This window comes from Microtus oregoni, unplaced genomic scaffold (genome assembly GCF_018167655.1).
Source record: "Microtus oregoni isolate MIOR12 unplaced genomic scaffold, Mior012 000020F_ref0000438, whole genome shotgun sequence".
In the NCBI taxonomy this organism is placed as follows: Eukaryota; Metazoa; Chordata; class Mammalia; order Rodentia; family Cricetidae; genus Microtus; species Microtus oregoni.
In genome coordinates, this window is record NW_024543079.1 from 3,086,818 (window position 1) to 3,110,533 (window position 23,716).

Below are 23,716 nucleotides of genomic sequence, written 5' to 3' on the forward strand. Positions count from 1 at the left end.
CCGTCACGCGCATGCACTTTACGTCACTTCCGTTCTAAGGAAGCCTTCCCAGAACGCCGTCGCCGCTTGGGGGCGTGGTTTCAGATGGTAAATATAAATGGATGGGTCTCTTTTAAATTAGAATACTACACAGTCAAATTTCGGGAAAAAAATGAAGCCTGAGAGCGTGTGCAAGGCTGAGGGAAAAATTAGAAGTATGCGTACGTTTGGGACCAAAACAATAACCACAAGAAATGGTGGCAAAGGCCTCCCGATGCCTCGGAATGGTAAAGGCATTTGCCACGTTATGCTGAGGACCCGAGTTCAATCTCCGATACCTACAATGTGGAAGAAGAGCGAGTCCACAGAGTTGTCCTCAGAACTATGCATCCTGTCCAAGAGAACACGCCCCTCTACACGCACAATAATAGTAATAAACAGGGAGCTAGAGACATAGAGGGCTGGTTCGGAAGTTAAGAATCCTGGCTACTCTTTTTTTTTTTTTTTTTTTTTTTTTGGTTTTTTCGAGACAGGGTTTCTCTGTGGCTTTGGAGCCTGTCCTGGAACTAGCTCTGTAGACCAGGCTGGTCTCGAACTCACAGAGATCCGCCTGCCTCTGCCTCCCGAGTGCTGGGATTAAAGGCGTGCGCCACCACCGCCCGGCTTCCTGGCTACTCTTGCAAAGGTTCGATTGCCAGCACTCACATGGGGACTCACAGCCATCTGTAATCCCAAATCTAATGTCCTCTTCAGGCCTCTGTGGACGCTAAATGCACGTGGTACATAGACATGCAGACAAAAATACCTGTACACATAAAAATGTAAATAATAGATAATATCTTTTTAAAAACTTTTTTTTGGTATTTGAGACAGGGTTTCTCTGTGTAGCTCTGGTTATACTGGAATACACTCTGTAGACCAGGCTGGCCTCGAACTCCCAGAGATTGTCGGCTTCTGCCTCCTAAGTGTTAAATTAAAAACCTGCACCACCACCACCCTGCTGTATTTTAAATTTTTAAAATAATTGCCACAGAAAACACAGGAACAAATAATTGTCTTGGAGTGGTTGAATTGTAAGGAATTTTTATTTTCTTAAGTTCTTAGTTTATTTTCCCACAACAATAAACGCATTGGGTTTTTTGTGATTGTTTTCAATCACATACTTTTTGTTTGTTTTTGTTTTGTTTTATGAGACAAGATTTCTCTGTGTAGCCTTGAAATTGGCTATGTAGACCAAGCTGGCCTCGAACTAACTCACAGAGATGCATCTGTCTCTACCTCCAGAGTGCTGGAAATAAAAACAAAATACTTTATGAATTTTGTTGTTGTTGTTGTTTTGAGACAGGGTTACACTATGTAGCCTGTAGCTTGCTACATAGACCAGGCTACCCTGGAACTCACAGAGATCCTCCTTCCTCTACTTTTAATTTGATTAAAGGCCTATATACCACCAAGCCCAGCCAGGTACCATTTACTTTTTGTTTTGGGTTTTTTTGTCATTGTTGTCGTTTTGGGTTTTTGTTGTTGTTTGGTTGGTTGGTTTTTGGGTTTTTGGTTTGGTTTGGTTTTTTGTTTGTTTGGTTTCTCTACATAAACTAGGCTATCCTGGATCAGGCTGGCCAAGAACTCACAGAAATTCACCTCTGCCTCCTGAGTACTGGGATTAAAGGCATGCATCAACAAACCCTGATACCTTTAGTTCATTCTTTTTAAAAATCTTAGCCAGATGGTGGCTCCTCTGTGGATCTCTGCTTCTGCTTCCATCAGTTGCTGGATGAAGGATCTATGGTGACATTTAAGATAGTCATCAAAGCCAGATCTTTGTGAGTTCGAGGCCAGCCTGGTATACAAGAGCTGGTTCCAGGACAGGCACCAAAAACTACAGAGAAACCTTTCTCAGCCCCCTCCCCCAAAAAGATAGTCATCAATTTGACTACAGCGCTAAGCCAGGTCAGACACCCCCCTCTATTTCTACCAGTTTTTAAATAAATTGTAGCATTGGTGCCAGAAGACTCTGGAGGCCCTCCTGGTGCTTCCTCTTGCCTGCCAGAGGCATGCCAGGACCCTGGAACTAGGTCTACATATGACAGCCTTACTTCTCCAACTAAAGGATCATGGTCCCTCCATCCAACATCAGCATGATTGGTAAGTCCCCCCTTCTCCACCTCTGGCCATTTCCCACGAGTGAAGGCTCGTCTCTCGAGCATGGTTTCTCGCCTTTTGGCTTCATCAAGTACTGGTACCAGGCTCTCTTGGGCTCAGAGCCCTTGGCCCCTGTTCTTTACATGACGACAATCAGGATAGCCTGTGTCTACTTAATCCGATTCTCCCTGAATTCCTGGGACACTAGGAATTGCAGACTCTTGGGTCTCACTTTTCTGCCTCACGTATGGGAACTGCAACCACCTTTGTAGTCAGACATGGTCTTAATACTCCTTAGATGTCAATCAAAATGGCTACTTCTCGGCACCCTATATCCTGATATTTTACGGGACTTTGCAACATTCTCCCAATGATCTGAAAGATGGAAGGAGGTATCGCCCTTTCACTCTTCTGCTTCCCCCTCCCCCAATAAACCTCTTATACTAACTCTGTTGTGTGCTGTATGTTTGCTTAGTGGCACAACCCACTGAAAGACAATCACTGCGCCAGGACCCTACCCACCTGCTCCACCCTCAAAAGATCTGCTCTCTTCTACCTGCAACAAATCTGCTTTCTTGTTCACTGGCAGCTCTGCCTTCCATTCAGTACTGGTAATTGGGTCTCTTGCTGGGCTACCCACCTCTGACCAGTCCCCTGAATGTGAGGCTTCATTTCTTGAGCACAGTCCTCTCCTCACCTTCTGGCTTTTCTTGAAGTCCTGGTACCAGGCTTCTACATCTCTCTTGGGCTCAGAGCCCTCCGCCCCCAGTCTTGTATGATGATGCACGGGACAGCCTGTGCCTACTTAATCTGATCCTCTCTGAATTCCCAGGATGCTAAAGATTGCAGACCCTTGGGTCTCACTTTTCTGCCTCACTCATGGGTACTGTGTCATCGCCTATATCTCCTCGTTCCCATTGGAGTGTCTTTTGGAGAACACTGACCACTCATTTCAAATTAAATCTGATCTCAGTATTCCTTGGACCAAACAGTCATGGGACCAAGAAAGAATTCTCAATTTTCTTTCTTTTTCATTGTTCCAAACCTGCTTGTGTCTGTCTGCTCTCTTTCTCTAAATCCTGTCTGTTTGCTGCAATGTGTGGGTCAGATGGATAAGCCAGCTTCCTGTTGCTCAGCACACACTGGTTCTCCCTCCACCACCACCCCCCCCCTTTTTTTTTTTTTTTTTTGGTTTTTCGAGACAGGGTTTCTCTGTGGCTTTGGAGCCTGTCCTGGAACTAGCTCTGTAGACCAGGCTGGCCTCGAACTCACAGAGATCCACCTGCCTCGGCCTCCCGAGTGCTGGGATTAAAGGTGTGCGCCACCACCGCCCGGACCCCCCTTTTTTTAACTCAATTCCTGTTTCCATTTGACCCTGGTGATCTTTCCCATTGCTTTTCCTTGTCTTCTCAGGAGACAGCCTTACCAGTGTGATACAAATTTGTTCTGTTTCACTTTTTACTATTGAATGTCCTCAGTAAGCAACCACCTGCGTCTCCTGGTGAATCGGAGAGAAAGAGTCCAGGTGATGCTGTAGTAATGGGAATGGGAGAGATGCTTTAAGTTCCTGTGAGCTCCGGGGAGTCAATTGGATCCACCTCAAACAGGTCCAAGAGGCACCGAACGGCCCCACATAGCATGGACAGCAAATTGAAACAACCAGCTACCTCATGACATGGCCAGCACCTCAGCTTTCTCAAGCTCCCCCAAAGATAGTCACTGCCCCCAGGACAGCAGGAAGCAGTCTTGAGAACACAGCATTCTCATCCCTGCCTCACCTGCTACCCCTTTCTAACTCCTCACCTTTTTATGATAAGCAAATGGGAGGATTGTTAGTATTCAGGCATCTACACAGGTCTGCCCTTGGGGTCCTGACATGATACATCCTCAGCTGCAGCCACTAAGAGCACTCCCTGTGCACATTTGCTACGTTCCCTTATAAAAGGCAGGCCTTGCTCACCTCCCCCTCTCTCTTCAGCCACTCTTGTCCCCAGACCGATATCTGCTCCCCTCTATTCCCCTTATCTCTCCTCTTCCAGTAACCCTCCCGTGTGAGTCCTGTTATATGACATGACTTCTCTTCCCGCCACTTTTTAAAATTATAACAATATTAGGCCTCTGAGTGGATATTTGGGAACTGCTGGGTGGGAGAGAAACCTCCGATTACATTAGTGCACACCTGCAATTCCAACATTTAAGAGGTAAGGCAACAAGACGAGAGGATAGGAAGTTCAAGGCTATCCTTTGGAATTCAAAGCCAGAATGGGCTTTAGGGGACCATAGCTAAACAACAGCATGACCTGGGCTCAGGGGATGGTTCAGTAGGGAAAGTCCTGGTTTTTCATTCCTCCCTCAAGAATGAAGGACAGAATCCATGTAGAATTTGAGCAGGCATAAAAGTCACCTGTAGTTGGGCAGTGGTGGCACACACCTTTCATTCCAACACTCAGGAGGCAGAGGCAGACAGATGTCTGAGTTTGAAGCCAGCCTGCTCTACAGAGTGAGTTCCAGGACAGCCAGAAGCACACACAGAGAAACTCTGACTTGAAAAACCACAAAAAAACCTGTCACCTGTAGTCTCAACACTTGAGAGACAGAAACACATGATCCTGAGTCCAAGCTAGTCAACTAAACTAGCCAGAGTCAGAGAGGTCTAGGTTTTGTGTGAGACTGCCTCAATATACAAGGTGACACCCAGTGTCAACCTGTGTCCTTTACACACGTGGACCCCTATGGCGGTTTGAATAGAATTGGCTCTCATAGGCTCATAGCCTTGAATGCCTGATCACCAAGAGTTGGCCCAATTTTAAAGGTTTAGGAGGTGTGGCCTATTGGAGGAAGTACGTCACTGGGGGTGGGCTTTGAGGTTTAAAGGACTCAAGCCAACCACAAAATCCATCTCCTTCTGCTGCCAATGGATCAAGATGTAGAATTCTCAGTTCCTTCTCTAGCACCATGACTTCGTGCATGCTGCCTTGCTTCACACTATGACAATGGACTAAACCTCTGAAGCTGTAAGCTTTGGAACCTGTCCTGGAACTTGCTCTGTAGACCAGGTGAACTCACAGAGATCCCTCTGCCCCACAAGTGCTGGGTGGGAATAAAGGCGTGTGCCACCACCGCCCAGCTAAAGGCTTTCTTTTATAAGAGCTGCCCTGTTCCTAATGTCTCTTCACAGCAACAGAACAGTGATGTGGTAGTTTGAATTTAATTGGTCCCGATAAGCTCCTAGGGAGTAGCACTATTAGAAGGTGTGGCTTTGTTGGAGGAAGTGTGTCACTGTGGAGGTGGGCTTTGAGGTCTCATATATGCTCAAGCCACACCCACTGTTTTAGTTAATTTCCTGTTGCCTGTCATTCAAAATGCAGGAATCTCAGCTCCAGCACCTTATCTGCTTGCATGTTGCCATGTCTCACTGTGATGATAATGGACTAAACCCCTGAATTGTCAGCGGGCCACCACAATGAAATGTTTTCCTTTTTTTTTTTTTTTTGGCTTTGTCGAGACAGGGTTTCTCTGTGGTTTTGGAGCCTGTCCTGGAACTAGCTCTTGTAGACCAGGCTGGTCTCAAACTCACAGAGATCCGCCTGCCTCTGCCTCCCGAGTGCTGGGATTAAAGGCGTGCGCCACCACCTCCCGGCTTGAAATGTTTTCCTTTATAGGAGTTGATGAGCAGGGCGGTGGTGGCGCATGCCTTTAATCCCAGCACTTAGGAAGCAGAGGCAGGTGGATCTCTGTGAGTTCGAGGCCAGCCTGGTCTACAGAGTGAGTTCCAGGACAGGCTCCAAAGCCACAGAGAAACCCTGTCTCGAAAAACCAAAAAAAAAAAAAATAGTTGCTGTAGAAATCCTAAGACACGCCCACATCCATGTTAATGTGCATAAACAAATGCACATGTATACACACACACACACACACACGCTACACATGCATACAATTAACCAAATAAATGAAAGAAAAACACTGACTACTGCCATGGCCCCTGCTTAAACACACTACACATAGAACATAATCCCAATTCAGGCAGCAGGCTTTACCCACCCGCCCCTCCAGCTTTAAGTTCTGTCTCTCATGTGTGCCCCCTACCCTCACACAAACCAGTCTTATTATTCCCAAAGCCTTTGCATGGTCTGTTCCCTCTGTCTAAAATACTGTTTCCCATGTTTAATACAGGGCTGGCTCCTTTTCATGGCAAAGGCTCTGTTCCCATGATGCCTCCTTGGGGTGCTGTCCTCCGAGTACTTGTATACTAATGTTATATGTGGGCTATGAGGCAGCCTCCACAGAAAGGACAGGCTAGAGATGGAGTGGGGGTATGTGGCTGTAACCACATGCCGGGAGGAGGGAAGCCAGGCAGAGAAAGGTGGATGAGTGGAGCTCACTGGCCATCCATCTGGTCTAGTCAGTCAGTAAACGCTGTGAGAGTTCATGCTGCAAAAAATAGGTGGAGAGCAATGGAATAAGAGTCTTTTCTTCACACACCCGTGCATGGGTGAACACCCAAAGATATACTTAAAGAAACACACACACATACACACACACACCCCACAACAAAAATAAATAATATGCCAGGTCATGGTAGCGCACGCCTTTAATCCCATCACCCAAGAGGCAGAGGCAGACAGGTCTCTATGAGTTGAAGGCCAGCCTGGTCTATGGAGCTAGTTTCAGGACAGCCAGGGCTGCACAGCCCTGTTTAAAAACACTGTCTCCAAAAACCAAGAGTAAATAAATACATACATACAGAGTAGGATTTGGTGACAAGGCTTAGCAGCTGTAAGCACTATCTGCTCTTGCAAAGGACTGGGTTTGGTTCCCAGTACCCAGACCTGGATCACAATCATCTGTAATGTCAGCTCGAGGGGATCTGACACCCTCTTCTGAACTCCGAGGACACAAAGCATGTGCATGGTGCACATATGCACCTGCGGGCAAAACATTCATACCCATAAAATAACCAAAAATAATTACAACGAAGATTTTTCTCCATCTTAGCACCTTTGACATTTGTGGCTGGTGGGAGCCTGTCTCTTGTGAGGTGCTTGGAGCATTTTCTACCCACTAATAATGTCAGTGGTACCCCTTCCTCCCCTGCTCTGAATATCAACCAAGGGTTCAGATTGTGGCCCACAGCCTATAATCTGCTGCTTGGAGCGGAGTCAGCATTTCTACATCCCCCAGGTTTTTGCAACAGGATTGCCCATGTGTGACCTGCTTATTTGGCCTGCTGATACTAGAAACAGTTTTGTTTCTGTGTTCAGCCTGGACTCTGGTCTCAAAAGGACAAAACAAAAACCCAAACAAACAAACAACAACAACAAACAACAAAGAAATAGAATTTTATGCTGGTCAGTGTGTGCACACACATTTAATTCCAGTATTCAAGAGGCAGAGACATACAATATTCTGTCTGTGTGTGTGTCTGCAGGTCAGAAGAGGGCACCAGACCTCATTACAGATGGTTGTGAGCCACCATGTGGTTCCCAGGAATCGAACTCAGGACCTTTGGAAGAGCAGGCAGTGCTCTTAACCACTGAGCCATCTCTCCAGCCCCCAAATAAATATTTTTTTAAAAAGAGGCAGAGGCAGGCTGATCTCTGTGAATTTGAGGCCAGCCTGGTCTACAAGAGCTATTTCTAGGACAGGCACCAAAGCTAAAGAGAAACTTTGTCTAGAAAGAAAGAAAGAAAGAAAGAAAGAGTTTTACAACATTGTCATTACCATCATCAACAATAACAACAGAAAACATCTTTACAGGTTACTTGTTTTTAATCTTTTAAGCGAGTTTCCCATTTTATTCTGGGATTTCATAGTGGGAGTTAGGACAAACACATTGGGCAACTAAGTGTAGCCAACTTGATGAACAGATGGGCCCCAAGCAGTGTAAGTGGAGAGTGCTCATTCCCTGCCCACCCAGACCCAAAACATTCAAACAAAAACTTTATTATTATAACACTGCTTGGCCCATTAGCTCTCGTTTCTTATTGGCTAGTTCTTACATCTTAAATTAACCCATTTCTTTTTTTTTAATTTATTTATTTATTAAGGATTTCTGCCTCCTCCCCACCACCGCCTCCCATTCCCCTCCCCCCTCCCCCACTCAAGTCCCCCTCCCTCATCAACTCGAAGAGCAATCAGGGTTTCCTGACCTGTGGGAAGTCCAAGGACCGCCCACCTCCATCCAGGTCTAGTAAGGTGAGCATCCAAACTGCCTAGGCTCCCCCAAAGCCAGTAGGTGCAGTAGGATCAAAAACCCATTGCCATTGTTCTTGAGTTCTCAGTAGTCCTCATTATCTACTATGTTCAGTGAGTCCGGTTTTATCCCAGGCTTTTTCAGACCCAGGCCAGCTGGCCTTGGTGAGTTCCCGATAGAACATCCCCATTGTCTCAGTGTGTGGGTGCACCCCTCGCGGTCCTGAGTACCTTGCTCGTGCTCCCTCTCCTTCCGCTCCTGATTTGGACCAAATTAACCCATTTCTATTAATCTGTGAATCACCATGTGGTTGTGGCCTACCAGTATGCTTCTTTCCAACGTCCTGCAGTCGGTCTCCTGTGGCGGCTATGTGACTTCTTTTTTTACTCCACCTGCTCTCTCTTTACATCTATCTGCCTGGAATTCCTGCCTTGCCCTATTCTGCACTGCAATAGGCCCCAAACAGCTTCTTTATTAACCAAAGATATTCCCAGCATACAGAGGGGAATCCACATCAATGCAGTGGGCCGAAGAGGAGTTTATTCTTAGATACAAAGTTTATTCTTTATTCTTGGCACTTTGTAACAAGTCTTTCTCTATCCTGCCTGCTCCAAAATAATGACATGAGACTTACTATGAAAGCTTGGCCTATAGCTTAGGCTTGTCCCACTAGCTCCTAAATGTAACTGGAAGTCTCTCTTCCACCCACCGGTTTCCAAATAAGCATTCAGAGGCCTAATATTAATTACAAACTGGCCTATTAGCTCAATCTTATCAACTAGCTCTCATAACTTAAATGAATACATTTCTATTATTCTATATTTTACCACGAGATTTGTGGTTTGTTACTTCACATCTTACTTCTCCTGTAGCTGCTGGTGTCTCCCAGATTCTGCCTTCTTTCTCCCTTTATTCAGTTTGCCTTTCTGACCTAGCTCTATTCTACCTTGTCATAGGCCAAAGCAGCCTTATTCATCAACCAATAAAAGCAACACATATTCGCAGCATACAGAAGGGCATCCCACATCACTTACAATTTAAATTAACCCATTTATATTAATCTACATCCTGCCACATGGCTGGTGGCTGTGACCTCTCTTCCTGCACATTCTTGTTCTGTCTCCTGGCATCTCCCCCTTTCTTCTTCCCAGAGTCCTCTCTGTCGCTGGAAGTTCCACCTATACCTCCTTCCTATCTAATGGCTATTCAGCTCTTTATCACACCAATCACAGCAATGCATCTTCACCCAGTGTACAAATATCCCACAGCAGTAGTTTGCTATGTCTTTATGAAGACACTCTTTTCCCAGGCCCTTGAAGGAAGTTGGGGACACAACAGGGCATTTTCAGTCATTACAGGTATTATATTCTTTTTAAAAAAGTATTTATTTATTATGTATACAATATTCTGTCTACATGTATGCTTGCAGGCCAGAAGAGGGCACCAGACCTCATTACAGATGGTTGTGAGCCACCATGTGGTTGCTGGGACTTGAACTCAGGGCCTTTGGAAGAGCAGGCAATGCTCTTAACTGCTGAGTCATCTCTCCAGCCCCAGGTATTATATTCTCTTGTTCAGTATTGTGCAACAGTTTCTTTTGAGGTTGAAACATTCTATCCTGCAGGGAGCTCCTTAGGCAGGAAGGTAAGGAACTCAAAATAGGTTCAGGAAGCCCCTGAACCTGAGAAGATCTACTAGGCCCCACCTTGCCAAAATAATCAGTAAAAGCTACAAAGACTGAAACCTGACAGAACAGCTGCCGGAAAGAAGCAAAAACCAGTCCAGTTGCTGGGAGAGGTTTAGACCAACGGAGGCACCTGGAAAGAAGACTCTCCAACCTATGCAGTGTGTGCCAGGTTCCCAGCTTTTGTGAGTTGTCGCCCATGCTGTGGAGCTGCGTTCAAGTCATCTCTGCTCCTGTAAGTGACCCCAATAAAATTCATTGGTTCACCAAGTTGGCTTTGGTGGTATCTTAACTTAGCTCTGTGGCAGATTCCTTATCTGGGGCGAGTGGACATGTGTGTTGTGTTGCCCCAGGAAAAGTTTTGTCACGTGATAATCAGGGCATTTGCAGTGGCACATGCCTTTCATTCCAGCACTTGAGAGTGTGAGGCAGGAGGATGTCTGTGAATTTGGGGCCAGCCTGGTCTATAGTGAGTTTCAGGACATCAAGGACTATACAGAGAATTCCTGTCTTGAAAAACAAAATAAAACACATTCTCTTGATTACTGGACTGTCCCAGGCAGTCTCAGTCCAGCAATTTTATTTTTATTTTGTTTTTTAAGACAGGATTTCTCTAGCCTTGGCTGTTCTAGAACTCCCTTTGTAGACCAAGCTGGCCTCAAACTCATAGAGATCTGCCTGCCTCTGTTTCCCAAGTGCTGGGCTTAAAGGCATGTGTCACCACTGCCCTGCTTAATCCAGTAATTTAAAATCCACTCCCATGCATTAAGATGAACCATTGAAATCTCTTGCTGTAGGTAGAAATCATTGAATATTGGCAATTTTTAAAAATTAATTTATTTAAATTGTTGTTGTTGTTATTGTTTTTTTTGTTTGTTTGTTTGTTTTGGTTTTTCGAGACAGGGTTTCTCTGTGGCTTTGGAGCCTGTCCTGGAACTAGCTCTGTAGACCAGGCTGGTCTCGAACTCACAGAGATCCGCCTGCCTCTGCCTCCCGAGTGCTGGGATTAAAGGCGTGCGCCACCATTGCCCGGCTATTGTTTTGTTTTTTTTTAACAGTGTTTCTCTGTAGCTTTGGCACCTGCCCTGGAATTCACTCTGTAGACCAGGCTGGCCTCGAACTCAGAGATCTGCCTGTCTCTACCACCCAGCTTTTTTTTTTTTAAGCTTTATCTATTTATTATGTATACAGTGTTCTGCCTGCAGGTCTGCCTGAAGGTCAGAAGAGGGCACCAGATGGTTGTGAGCCACCATGTGGTTGCCGGTGATTGAACTAAGGACCTCTGGAAGAGCAGCTCTTAACCTCTCTGAGCCATCTCTCGAGCCCCTGGCAATTTCATTTGACCATGGTAAGAGATAAAACCTCCAGGGGCTGGAGAAATGGCTCAGTGGTTAAGAGCATTGCCTGCTCTTCCAAAGGTCATGAGTTCAATTCCCGGTAACCATATGGTGGCTCACAACCATCTGTAACGAGGTCTGCTGTCCTCTTCTGGTCTGCAAACACACACAGATTGAATATTGTATACATAAGTAATAAATATTAAAAAAAAAGAGAGATAAAACCTCCATGTTTGACTGAAAACTTGCTTGGTGGGTTGTGGGCCTAGCATGGACAAAACCCCAGATTCCATCCCCAGAGCTGTATAAACTGAGCATAGTGACACACGTCTTTAATTTCAGCACTCTGTAGATGGAGATAAGAATGTCTGGCCAGGCAGGGGTGGCACACGCCTTTAAACCCAGCACTCGGGAAGCAGAGGCCATCCTGGTCTACCAGAGCTAGTTCTAGGACAGGCTCCAAAGCTACAGAGAAACCCTGTCTCGGGGAAAAAAAAAGTATCTGAAATTCAAGTTGTCCTAGGCTACATAGCAAATTGAAGGCTAACTTGGGCTATATGATGCTGCATCTAAAAAACAAAACAAAAAACCCAGGGCTGTGGAGATGGCTCAGTGGATGTGCCCTGGAAGGGTGAGGACATGAGTTGGGGCCCCCGGAATCCACATAAAATACAGTAATGCAGACCTGGAGATGAGAAGCAAGCAGACAGGAGAATCTTGTAAGCTTGTGGGCCAGGTAGCCTGGTGTACTCAGCAGGAAGAAGCAGAAATGCTGTTGTCTTTATCCTAAGGACAAGAGTTTGACACCCCCCCCCCCCCCGGACCTACATGGTGGCAGGAGAGAACCAGCTCAGGAATGTGGGTCTTTTCTTTCCACACATGTCATGATACACGTATATACAATGTACATATACACACAAATAATTTTTTTAAATATTTATTTATTAATTATTTATTTATTATGTATACAATATTCTGTCTGTGTGTATGCCTGCAGGCCAGAAGAGGGTACCAGACCCCATTACAGATGGTTGTGAGCCACCATGTGGTTGCTGGGAATTGAACTCAGGACCTTTGGAAGAGCAGGCAATGCTCTTAACCACTGAGCCATCTCTCCAGCCCCTCTTTTTCTTTTTTTGAGACAGGACTTCTCTGTAGCTTTGGATCCTGTCCTGGAACTAGCTCTTGTAGACCAGGCTGACCTCATACTGACAAATATCCACCTGTTTCTGCCTCCCGAGTGCTGGGCTTAAAGCCATGTACCACCGCCGGGCTACAAATAATTTTTTAAAAACGTGGGCTTAAGAACTGGCTCAGCAGTTAACACTTGCTGCTCTTACGGAGGACCTGAGTTTGCTTCCCAAATCCTACGTAATAGCTCACGGCCACCTGTAACTCTAGTCTCTGATAGCATCTTCTGACCTCCCTGGCACTAGGCACATATGTGGTGCTCATACATATATGCAAAACACTCATATATATAAAATAACATTTTCAAAAAATTCCTTTAGGAGTATTTTTTGACTCCATGTGGTAGTGTACTCCAGCACTAAGAAAGCAGAGGCAGGAGGATCTCTGTGAGTTTGAGGCCAACCTGGTCTACAGAGTGAGTTCCAGGACAGCCAGGGCAATATGTCTCAAAAAGACAGACAGACAGACAGAAATAAAACAAAAACCAAAATACTACAGGAAACTACATTTTAAAACTTACATACTGCAGGGCAGTGGTGTACATGCCTTTAATTCCAGTACTCTGGAGATAGGCAGGTAGATCTGAGTTCAAGTCCAGCTTGGTCTACAGAGCTAGTTCCAAGACAGCCAGGAATACACAAAGAAACCTGTCTCAAAAAATTATGTACAAAACAGAAATTAATCTGTGTGAGCTACACATCATGTGTGTGGGTTCTTGGTTGCAGAGTGAGTTCTAAGATAGCCTAGTCTACAGAGTGAGATCCTGTCTCAAAAACAAAACCCAAAAATAACAATCATGCACGTTATCTCAAGACTGGGTAGACCTGAGCTCTTACATGTGTATACGTGTTGGGTGCACATTTGTGTGCACATGTATGGAGGCCAGAGGTCATTGTTGAGTATCTTCTTCAATCCCTCTCAAACTCCTTATTTTATATACATTACATATACATATATATTTCAAGATAGTGTTTCTCTGTGTAGCTCTGTCTGTCTCTCCTGGAATTTACTCTGTAGACCAGACTGGCCTTGAACTCAGAGATCCACCTGCCTCTGCCTCTCCTGTGCTGTAACTAAAGTCATGGGTCACCCTACCCAGCTCAAACTCGTTTTTTAAAGAGTCTCTTACTGGGGCCTAGAACTTACCAATTCAGCTATCCTGACTGGCCAGTGAGTGCCAGGAACCCTCCTCTCTCTAGCACCAGGGTCACAGATAGGCACCTTAGAGCCTGGCTTTTTCATAGATTCAGATCCTCAGGCTTTTATAGGAAGAACTGAACTATCTCCCCCGAACTCTTGGTGATCCTTCTGTCTTTATTTGGGAGTTGGGTAGTGGGCCTCCAAAAGAGTCAAAGAGTAAGAGTTAAGAAAAACAACCAACCACATTGCTGGGCGGAGGTGGCACAGGACTTTAATCCTAGCATTCAGGAGGCAGAGGCAGGTGAATCCCTGTGAGTTCGAGGCCAGTCTGGTCTACAAGTGCTAGTTCCAGGACAGCTAGGACTGTTACACAGGGAAACTCTGTTTTGAAAAACAAAACACAAAACAAACAAACAAAAAACAAAACAAAACAAAAAACCCCAACCAACCACACACAACCTTCTGTAACTCTCTTTCCAGGGGACCTGACACCTTCTTCTGCTCTCAGCCCCAGGTAAAACACACGCAGGCAAAGACATAAAGAAAAACATATAAACTACTAAAAGATAAATTCTTGGGATCCAGAGAGATGGTTCAGTGATTGAAGCACTCGTTGCTCTTCCAAGGGGTCTGGAATTGATTACCAACACCCACACGGGGCTTACAAGCAGTATATACATACTGGCAGGAGTCTCTTTCTGAGAGTTCAATAAGTACCATAGGCTGGCCTTGAACCCAAGTGCTGGAATTTGCAGTGCGAGCCAGGACTTCCAGCTTTTTCCACTGCTTTCTAAAGAGGCCTTTCTTTGGTGACATCTTCTTGCTATTGACCCTCTAACATGTAGAACTAGTCCAGTGTAATAAGTTTCCAGCAAATTTGGGAACCGCTTATCTGGACTCAGAAGTGATTTTTCAATCTTGTTTCTCTTATATAACACACACTTGAAGTAAGCTAAACACACACTCACATACACACTTTAAAAAATTAAAACAAGGGGCTGGAGTGATGGCTCAGAGTTTAAGAACACTGACAGCTCTTCCAGAGGACCTGAGTACAATTCCTGGCAACCACATGGTGGCTCACAAGCCATCTATAACGAGATTTGGTGCCCTCTTCTGGCGCAGGTATACATGTAGGCAGAACACTATACATAATAAATAAATAAATCTTTAAAAAAAAAACAAAACAAAAACCTACATGGTGAGCAGGTGATAGAACTCAGTGGTAGAAGTTTGGTCCAATCCCCAGGACCACATCAAATAAAACCGCACCAGCCTCTTGTCCACAGAATCACACTCTGTTTAGGGTCCAGTGCCAGCAACCAGTAAACACCTGTTCTGCATTAGAATGTAAACTCCACGAGAGCACGGACCTGTGCACCCTCGCCGTTTTCTTGGCTTCTGACCTTGCACACGGCAGCAGGTTCACAAATGTTGACATAAAGAAGGAGTGTCTGCATAGGGGGAAACACAAAGCCGAGAGAGAAAGGAAGATAGGCCTGCTTTCCCGGCCCAGCTTGAGGTCCTGCAAAACTACAACTCCCAGCATGCCCCGACAAGACGGAACCGTGCCGGCCCCTGACGCACCAGCATGTCTAGAGGGCGCAGGCAGGCTGCGGCGCCCGCCGGGACTTGTGGTCCCGGCCGCGGTGGGGGTGGGGCCGGTATGGAGGCGGGCGGGGGCTGGGGGCGGGCGCGGCCCCTCCCCCGTCACTTCCTGCCGGGCTGCGGGCGCCGGAGCCGCTCTTCAGCGTTTGCGCTGGCGGTCGTCGCGTCTGTGTCGTCTCCCCCTTCTTCTGATACCCGGCCTGGCGGCTCCCGCCTCCTCCGCGGCTACACCGCCTCTTTCCTTCCCGGTCCCTTCTTCCTCGCCCTCCTCCTTTGCTCCTTCTCTTCATCGCCGCCTCCCAGGACCGCCGGCCCGGGTACGAGCTCCGGGGAAGCAGCCAGGTGAGGCGGCCGGGCCGGGCCTCGGTAGGGCCCCGTAGGCACGGCGGCAGCGGGAGGTGGGCGGCGGGTGGGCGAGGCCTCGCGGGCGCGCGAGCTGCGGCCCAGGCCCGTCTCCGCCCGCGGGGCCTTCCCGGAGGAGGCGGGCCCTCCGCGGCGCTCGTGGGCCCGGTGCCCGAGTTAGGCGGGGGTGCGGGCAGGGCTGGGTCGATCCGGAGCCCCCAGGTCTCGGCGCCGTGCACAGTGCTGCGGCCACTGCCGAGCCGTCGGACATGGTGCCAATTCCCGGCTCTGCCCCCTTCGCAAGTCACTTCATACTCTTTTGTGTTTCAGTTGTGAGGGGAAACTGGGGGAGGTAGAAGACTAATCCCGTCCCAGTCCTGTCACTGCCTCTTCAGGCTGTGAAGGTGCAGTGAAATGGGGCGTGTAAAGAGCTTATCAGCGTGCCAGACCCACACCGTGTCCCAATAAACGGTTTGCATAATTTATTAGCGTGATATGAAGGTATAATTTAGGGTGCAGACTGGACAGAAGTTGACCTACCTTCCCATTCGGGTTTCCTCCGAGGTAGAAGAACCCGCGTGCCCACTGCCAGCGCCTGGGCATTGTGCTTGCCTAGCATCAGAAAGGGGCGCGCGCTTAATGGGGACACGGTAGCAGGCAAAGTATGGATGTAGACATAGCTAGCTGTCCTTTCTGGAGAACCAACTGTGGGGACTTCGTCTGTTCCCCCAAGCTCAATAATCTGTCCCATGTTTCCCGGTCACCAGCCAGAACCTTGTGATTTCTTTTTCTGTGGAAGTTGCTGGCACAAGCGCCTGTAGGGTTCAGCAGACCTTTCTGGAGCCCTCCTGTGTGTGTTAGGCTCTGGAGATGGAGTATGCAAAGATGTGAAAGCCCTGCCTTCCTGGTCGCATCCACAGCTCTTCACGTTCTTTGACTGAACTTCTCTTTCACTCCGGGGTCGCATTTAGCAGTTTCCCGGAAGCCCTGGCCGCACCTCCCTCCCTGTGCCAACACTGCTGGCTCTTGTGGAAGCTTTATTTTGTTCCGTTTTACCCGGCGTGATGTGGGGGCCCATTTTCAGGTCCGTCTGTTTTCATCTGCTGGCAACTGTAATTCTTGAGAAGGTGTTAGCAGAGATAGAAACAAGGATCTTGGTCTTTTAGGCATCTCTGCCTACCAAATGTAAATTATGAACGACTTCGACTTCGTTACTTATTGAAGGGAAAACTAAAAACTGTAGTTGGTGAGTGTGGAGGGACCAGTCTTGGCCGTTATGGTGAGTTTTAGAGGACCATCTTTTCTGACTCAGCCTTTTTCTCTTTTAGTAAGATGAAATTCTTTTGTTTTTATTTTTGAGTGTAATAGCAGCAGCAGCTGTGTGGACTTCGGAAGACAACTTTTGGGGTTCAGTAGGTTGTCGGGGCTCCTAGCTGTGCAAGCACTTTATATGCTGAGCTGTCTCAAAGTGTCTGCTTTTTGTTTGTTTTAAATCTGCTTAGTGACATTGGCGTACCCTTCCTTAAAGACAGGCACATGCAAATTTATGGAAGTAATATGGTGTGTTTGCTGTGCTCAACGACTTTTCTATGCCTTAGGATTGTTTTGTGTATGTTAGTGTGTGTGTTTTACCTTTGTGTTTGTGATAGAGTGTACACATGTGCATGACCCTGTGTGCCTGTGGAGACCAGAGGTCAACCTCTGGTGTCTTGCTGCTCTTCCGTGGTGGCTCTCTACCTTATTTTCAGAGACGGTATCTCCGTGCATGATGCTTCTCCTGACCTGCCCATCTCTTCAGCCCCTCCACCACCAGATTGTTTGGGGCAGTCAGTTTCCTTAGTAATTGGAGATGGTTCTATCACAGCCGTCTCAGCAATGCGAGGCAGCCTCTGTGTTTTCATTTTGACTCTTCCTAAAATTTGTAACAGTTGGGAAATAGTTTCTAGCATACATTGTTGAGTACAATAGGTTTTTTTTTGGTTGCTTGTTTTTTTGTTTTTTTGTTTTTTTCAAGACAGGGTTTCTCTGTGTAGCTTTATAGCCTGTCCTGGCACTCGTTCTGTAGACCAGGCAGGCCTCAAACTCAGAGATCTGCCTGCCTCTGCCTCCCGAGTGCTGGGATTAAAGGTGTGCGCCACCCTGGGCCCTGGCGAGTGTAATGACTTTTTAACAACCCCTAAGCAAACGATTCTGCACGCAGCTCTGAGCATATCCTTTACCATGTCAACAATTAAGGCAGTTCCAGGAAAAGTGATATGCTGTGGTGGAGAACCTGAGTTATTTTGTTTAGCTTTTTTTTTTTTTTTTTTTGGTTTTTCGAGACAGGGTTTCTCTGTGGCTTTGGAGCTCGTCCTGGAACTAGCTCTGTAGACCAGGCTGGTCTCGAACTCACAGAGATCCGCCTGCCTCTGCCTCCCGAGTGCTGGGATTAAAGGCGTGCGCCACCATCGCCCGGCTGACAATTGAAATGTTGAGCAGTGGTGAATGCCTTTGATCCTAGCACTTGGGAGACCAAGGCAGGCAGAGAGACCCTGTCTCAGAAGTAAAAAGAAAAGGGTTTGGGGGCTGTAGCTCAGTGTGGGACACTTGCTTAGCACGCACAAGGCTCCAGGATTAATCTCTAGTATTGCAAAACTCCAAACCATGTGTTGTTGAATTGCTGTCTGAAGGGCCCCTGCAGTGTTTACAAGCAACGCATTGGCTGAGTGTTAAGATCCTTAGCTCTGTGAGCAGTGTGCAACACCAGGTTAGGGATTGGTATTTCCCTTGTCTAAAAGTAGATCTTTTCCAACGTTGAGGTTGACCAGAATGTTGTAAATGTTTGCTGATGTTACTCAATTTCTCTGTGACTGTTATTTCTGGGCTGCACGTGTGCATTAGAGTTTGGTCAGTGCCAGTGCTCTGCCGCTCCAATTGTCACAGCCTGAGTGGTGAAGAGGGGCTGCCTCTTCACATCAATCTAAGAGCCTGTTTTTAAATAATTTATTTATTATTATTTTATGTACATTGATGTTTTGCCTGCAAATATATCCATGAGAGGAAGTCAGATTCCCTAGAATGAAGTCACAGATGGTTGTGAGCTGTCATGTGGGTGCTGGGAATTGAACCCAGGTGCTCTGAAAGAGCAGCCGGTGCTCTTAACTGCTAAACCATCTCTCCAGCCCCTAGGAGCCTCTTCTTAATCCCTGAATTCCATGTCTAAGAAGGAAGAAGATATTTAAAAACACTTGGTCTACCAGGTGGTGGTGGCGCACACCTTTAATCCCAGCATTTGGGAGACAGAGGCTGTTATATCTTTGTGAGTTTGAGGCCAGCCTGGTTTACAGAGTGAGTTCCAGGACAGCCAAGTCTACACAGAGAAACCCTCTCTCAAAAAACCAAAACAGAACCTGTTGCAGTATGAAAATGTTTTCAATAGCCCAGAATGGAGTATAATAAAAGTTTATTTATTAGGGGTAAAACTCACAGAATTTATTAGGGGATAAACTCACAGAAAGAGTAGTGATCTACAGTCCTCTGTGTGTGTGCGGGGGTGGGGGGGTGGGGGGGGCTGGATTCGACTTCAGCCGTCAAGCCCTCCTTTTTGTCTGCATATGTAGTACTTAAGACCATGCCCAAAGTAGGCCAGTATCGTAAAGGTTTTTGGTTGAAGGAGTTCCCACAGCAAAATCCCAAACCCACTTGGTCTTTCCCATTAGACTTAAAGTAAAACTTTGGAGTACTTATAATTTTTACTGTAGTCAAAATACATGTTCTTATGTTTCACCCATAAAACATTTATATATAAATTATTTTAAGTTTAGCCATGAACTTGACCCATGGATCCCCTGGCTCGTTGTTTAAATCAGAGCATCATTTCGGTTCTACTCATGGCAGCTCAAACAGCAGGAACCAGTGTGGGCACCTTTCCTGGGGGCTCTTTACCCAGCCTCGGGGGAACAGGTGCCTTCAGAATTGACCTGCTTGGTTTTCCAGGCTGCAGGTTTTTGAAAACCATAGATCTTTTACTAGTTTTCTTCTTTGGTATTTTTGTGTGCGCTGCAGTCTGACTGCTCTCCTCACAGGTCCCTCCCAGGGGTGTTATGACCTCCATGCTGTGCGGGGGCCATCTTAAATGATACTGTTGCTCCCTCAGTTGACAGCTTTTGGAGTTGCTTGCAAGGCCTTCTCTTAGCCTGGAGTTTTAGAGACTTCAGAACTGTCAGTGGGAGCCTAGAGAGATGGCTCAGCGGTTAAGAGCACCAGAGGACCCAGGTTCAATTTCCAGCACTCACATGGCAGTTCACAACTGTCTGTAATTCCAGTTTTCTGGGATCTGATGTCTTCACACCAATGCACTTAAAATAAAGTTAAATAGCCGGGCGGTGGTAGCAGACGCCTTTAATCCCAGCACTCGGGAGGCAGAGGCAGGAGGATCTCTGTGAGTTCGAGGCCAGCCTGGTCTACGAGAGCTAGTTCCAGGACAGGAACCAAAAGCCATGGAGAAACCCTGTCTCGGAAAGTAAAAATAAATAAATAAATAAATAAATAAAAAATAAAGTTAAATAAATTATTTTAAAAAAACTATTGACAGTATTTTCTTGACTTGTTTCACAGTAGACCTGTAAGTGGATAACCTGTGTGGAATTTTCCGTGGGTTTTTAAACACAAAAGCAAAAACTCCTTACTAGAATCAAAGCTGTTGTGTTATGCTGCTCTAAAGTACAGACATTGCATACTAAAGTACTGAACATGAGAAGACCTGTGAGTTGCTATGGTTACTTTCTCCCAACATTTTATTAGAAAGTTTCCAACACATACCGAAGTTTCTAAAATTTTAGTCTTCGTGCTTTAGGTCCTTCCTACTGTACCATTATCACCGACCCCACTTGCACTAACATGCTTGTCTGTCTCGTGGCAGTTGGTGCACAGCACAGGACACGCTTCAGATGATGCTCACTGGGGTTTGTGGGTTTTACTGTGCTGAGGGTGGGCCTAGCCAAATGCCCCACCGCTTAGCTCCATCTCAGCTGTTAAGGTTGATTTTATTTTATTTATTTTTTAGTTTTCTCTTTTCGAGATAGGGTCTTCCTTTGTAGCCCTGGCTGTCCTGGAACTTGCCATGTAAATCAGGCTGGCATTCAACTCACAGAGATCCACCTGCCTCTGCCTCCTGGGTGCTAGGATTTAAAGGTGTACGCAACTATGCCCAGCCTTCATCTTTTTTAAAAGTCAAGAGCTTCGTTGATTTTTACTTCCAATTAGGTTTTGACTGAAAAATCTCTGTTTTTAAGGCTAATTGTTTGTTGAACTTTTGCACCAGGAAAATGTTGACCAAATCTTTTGTTCTCACCCTCAGGAAATGGTAGGGTTAGAAGTAGCTCCATGGGGGCTTGTTAAAGGGTCCAGGTGAGGGCTTAAATAGCTCCTGCTGACAGCTCAGTGCTCTGAACTAAAAACCACTGTGAACTGTTTTCAAGGGAGTTGAAGGAAATTCCTGCCAGTACCTAATATTAATATTTTCATTCTCACACTAGTGACAGGTTGATTTATTTACTTATTTATTTTGGGCAGACTGATTTAAGACTGATGTCACCTTATAAGTGGAGGTGACAAACCCCAGGAGTCTTGTGTTCATTTCTTTAATAAAAGTACACTCCAGAAGCACAGATGGGAGGCATTTGCATCTCACTACCAGGCATGGTGGCTCACATTTTTATTTCAGCACTTGGGAGGCAGAGGCAGGCAGATCTCTGAGTTCGAGGCCAGCTTGGTCTATTAAGTGAGTTCCAGGACAGCCAAGGCTACACAGAGAAACCCTGCCTCAGACAAAACAAACCAACCAAACAAAGGAGTGTGCACTCAGAAACAACATTCTTGTGTTCTGTTTGTTCAGTGCTTCATCCTCAGCACACAGGCGCTGTCTAAACACTGCCACACTGACGTTTACTCTGCAGTGAACTAAAAGGACCTTATCTCCCTGACTACTTGCCTGTCATCCAGGTAAAGGGTCATGGCGCCTCAGGGGGTGGAGTTGGTAAATTGGGCAACAGAACTGTAGGCTTCCAATCTAATCTGCCTTCGCTGGGTATGGTAGCCTCTGACAGAGAGGGCTGCCCAGCGTTCTGTACATTACAGCATCAGGAAGCAGTATTCCCATTTCTATCAGGGAATTCTGTAAAACATAAAACTTCATAAAAATTCTGCTTATGGGAAGCATGGATTTCAGGCAAGTCTAGTAACCTAAGCCTGTAATCCTGGCGTCTGGAAGGTGGGGTAGGAACATCAGGAATCCAAGGCCAATTGTGACTGCACACCTTGAGTGAGATTGTTCCAGTTTCCATGAAACCTGTCTCTCTCACTCCTCCAAAAAAGATGTGGATCTGTGCAGGGGCACACACCTCTAATCCCAGCACTCGGAGGGAGAGGCAGGGGGATCTCTGTGAGTTCCAGGCCAGCCTGGTCTACAGAGTGAGATCTAGGACAGCCAGGGCTGTTACACAGAGAAACCCTGTCTTGAATCCCCACCCCCCCCCCACAAAAAAAATGGACATGGGAAAATAAGGCAAGACCTGCGATCACAAGACATGTTCCTGAGGGAAGGAGTTGGTACCCTAGCAGTATTGTACATGTACTTCATTTGAGAAGAGAACACCCTTCTATTGTGTGAGGCACACTCATCCCTTCTGATTTCACAGTAGCCTCTGAAATGGCACCCATCACATACCACCTCTGTGGCAGCACAAGGCCAAAGGCAGTAAGTCACTGATCAGTCATAACAGATGACTGACTGGATATGACTGCCATAAGTTCTAAGACAGCCAGGGCTACACAGTGAGACCTTGTCTCAAAAAAAAAAAAAAAAAAGGGCATGTGGTGCTCGCCTTTAATTCCAGCACTCATGAGGCAGAGGCAGGTGGATCTCTCTATCTCTGTAAGTTCGAGACCAGCCTGGTCCACAAGAACTAGTTCCAGGGCAGTCTCCAAAGCTACAGAGAAACCCTGCCTCAAAAAAAACAACAACTTTCTTTTGAATTATAATATTCTGCTTTATTGGAAAAAGCACTAAGATTCTAATTAACTTTTTTTAAAAAAAATATTTATTTTTTTATTATGTATACAATATTCTGTCTGTATGTCTGCAGGCCAGAAGATGGCACCAGATCTCATTACAGGTGATTGTGAGCCATCATGTGGTTGCCGGGAATTGAACTCAGGACCTTTGGATTTGGAAGAGCAGGCAGTGCTCTTAATCACTGAGCCATCTCTCCAGCCCTCTAATTAACTTTTGAAGGTTGCTACTTTTTTTTTTTTTTTTTTGTGATGATACTGAGGAATGAATTCCAGTTAACTTTTTTCTTGGGGTGGGGGGCGGGGCACAATGAATTTTCCAGGGTCAGTATCTATTGCTGTCTTTCCCACCTGCTCTAAGAGCCTGGCTGATGTAGTAGTTTAGTGTTCACGGGTAAGCTGCTTTTTGGACCATTTCTCTCCCACTTCCTTTTGAATCACTCATCTCCTGAACTACAAGCCTCCCTGGCTCCCCTTGAATTTACAGAGATCTGCCTGTCTGCCTCCCAAAAATTAAAGGTATGTACCACCATGCCCAGCTGAAAGTGTTTTTTTGTTTTTTTTTGTTTGTTTGTTTGTTTTCGAGACAGGGTTTCTCTGTGGCTTTTTGGAGCCTGTCCTGGAACTAGCTCTGTAGACCAGGCTGTGAAAGTTATTTTTTATCAAGAAATAAGTCTATAGTCAATGTATCACTTTTAGTAAAGTCCAGTGGCAGATGACAGCTCAGGAGATAGCTGGTGTTCTTTTCTGTGTAACAGCGCTGGCTGTCCTGGAACTCATATATATCCACCTGCCTCTGCATCCCAAGTACTGGGATTAAAGGTGTGTACCACCACCACCACCCAACTGGTGTTCTTCAAGGCTTCTCCCTTTTAGGGTTGTTGCCTATCCTGAGCCCTTACCCTGGGTCAGCAGTTCACAGCCACGGCAGCTTTTCTGTTCCATGTGTCTCTTTCAGTAACCAGGTAATGTTTATTATGAGTGATTTATTATTTTTCACACACACACACACACACATATATTGTTTTTTTTTTTTTTAATTTTCGAGAC

General features: G+C 46.1%; 1 protein-coding gene across 3 annotated transcripts in view; it reads left to right on the top strand.

Annotated features, from left to right (window-relative positions):
* Positions 1–15,316: 15,316 nt before the first annotated feature.
* The window catches only part of Stau1 (staufen double-stranded RNA binding protein 1), a 41,809-nt gene continuing 33,409 nt past the window's right edge, over positions 15,317–23,716 (top strand). The window contains exon 1 of one of the 3 annotated variants that reach the window (XM_041670939.1): positions 15,317–15,616. In XM_041670939.1, coding sequence (XP_041526873.1) covers positions 15,333–15,616 — 284 coding nt within the window. In that variant the 5' untranslated portion in view covers positions 15,317–15,332. The remainder of the gene's footprint in view (positions 15,617–23,716) is intronic. The other 2 variants (XM_041670942.1, XM_041670940.1) reach the window with 2 other exon arrangements.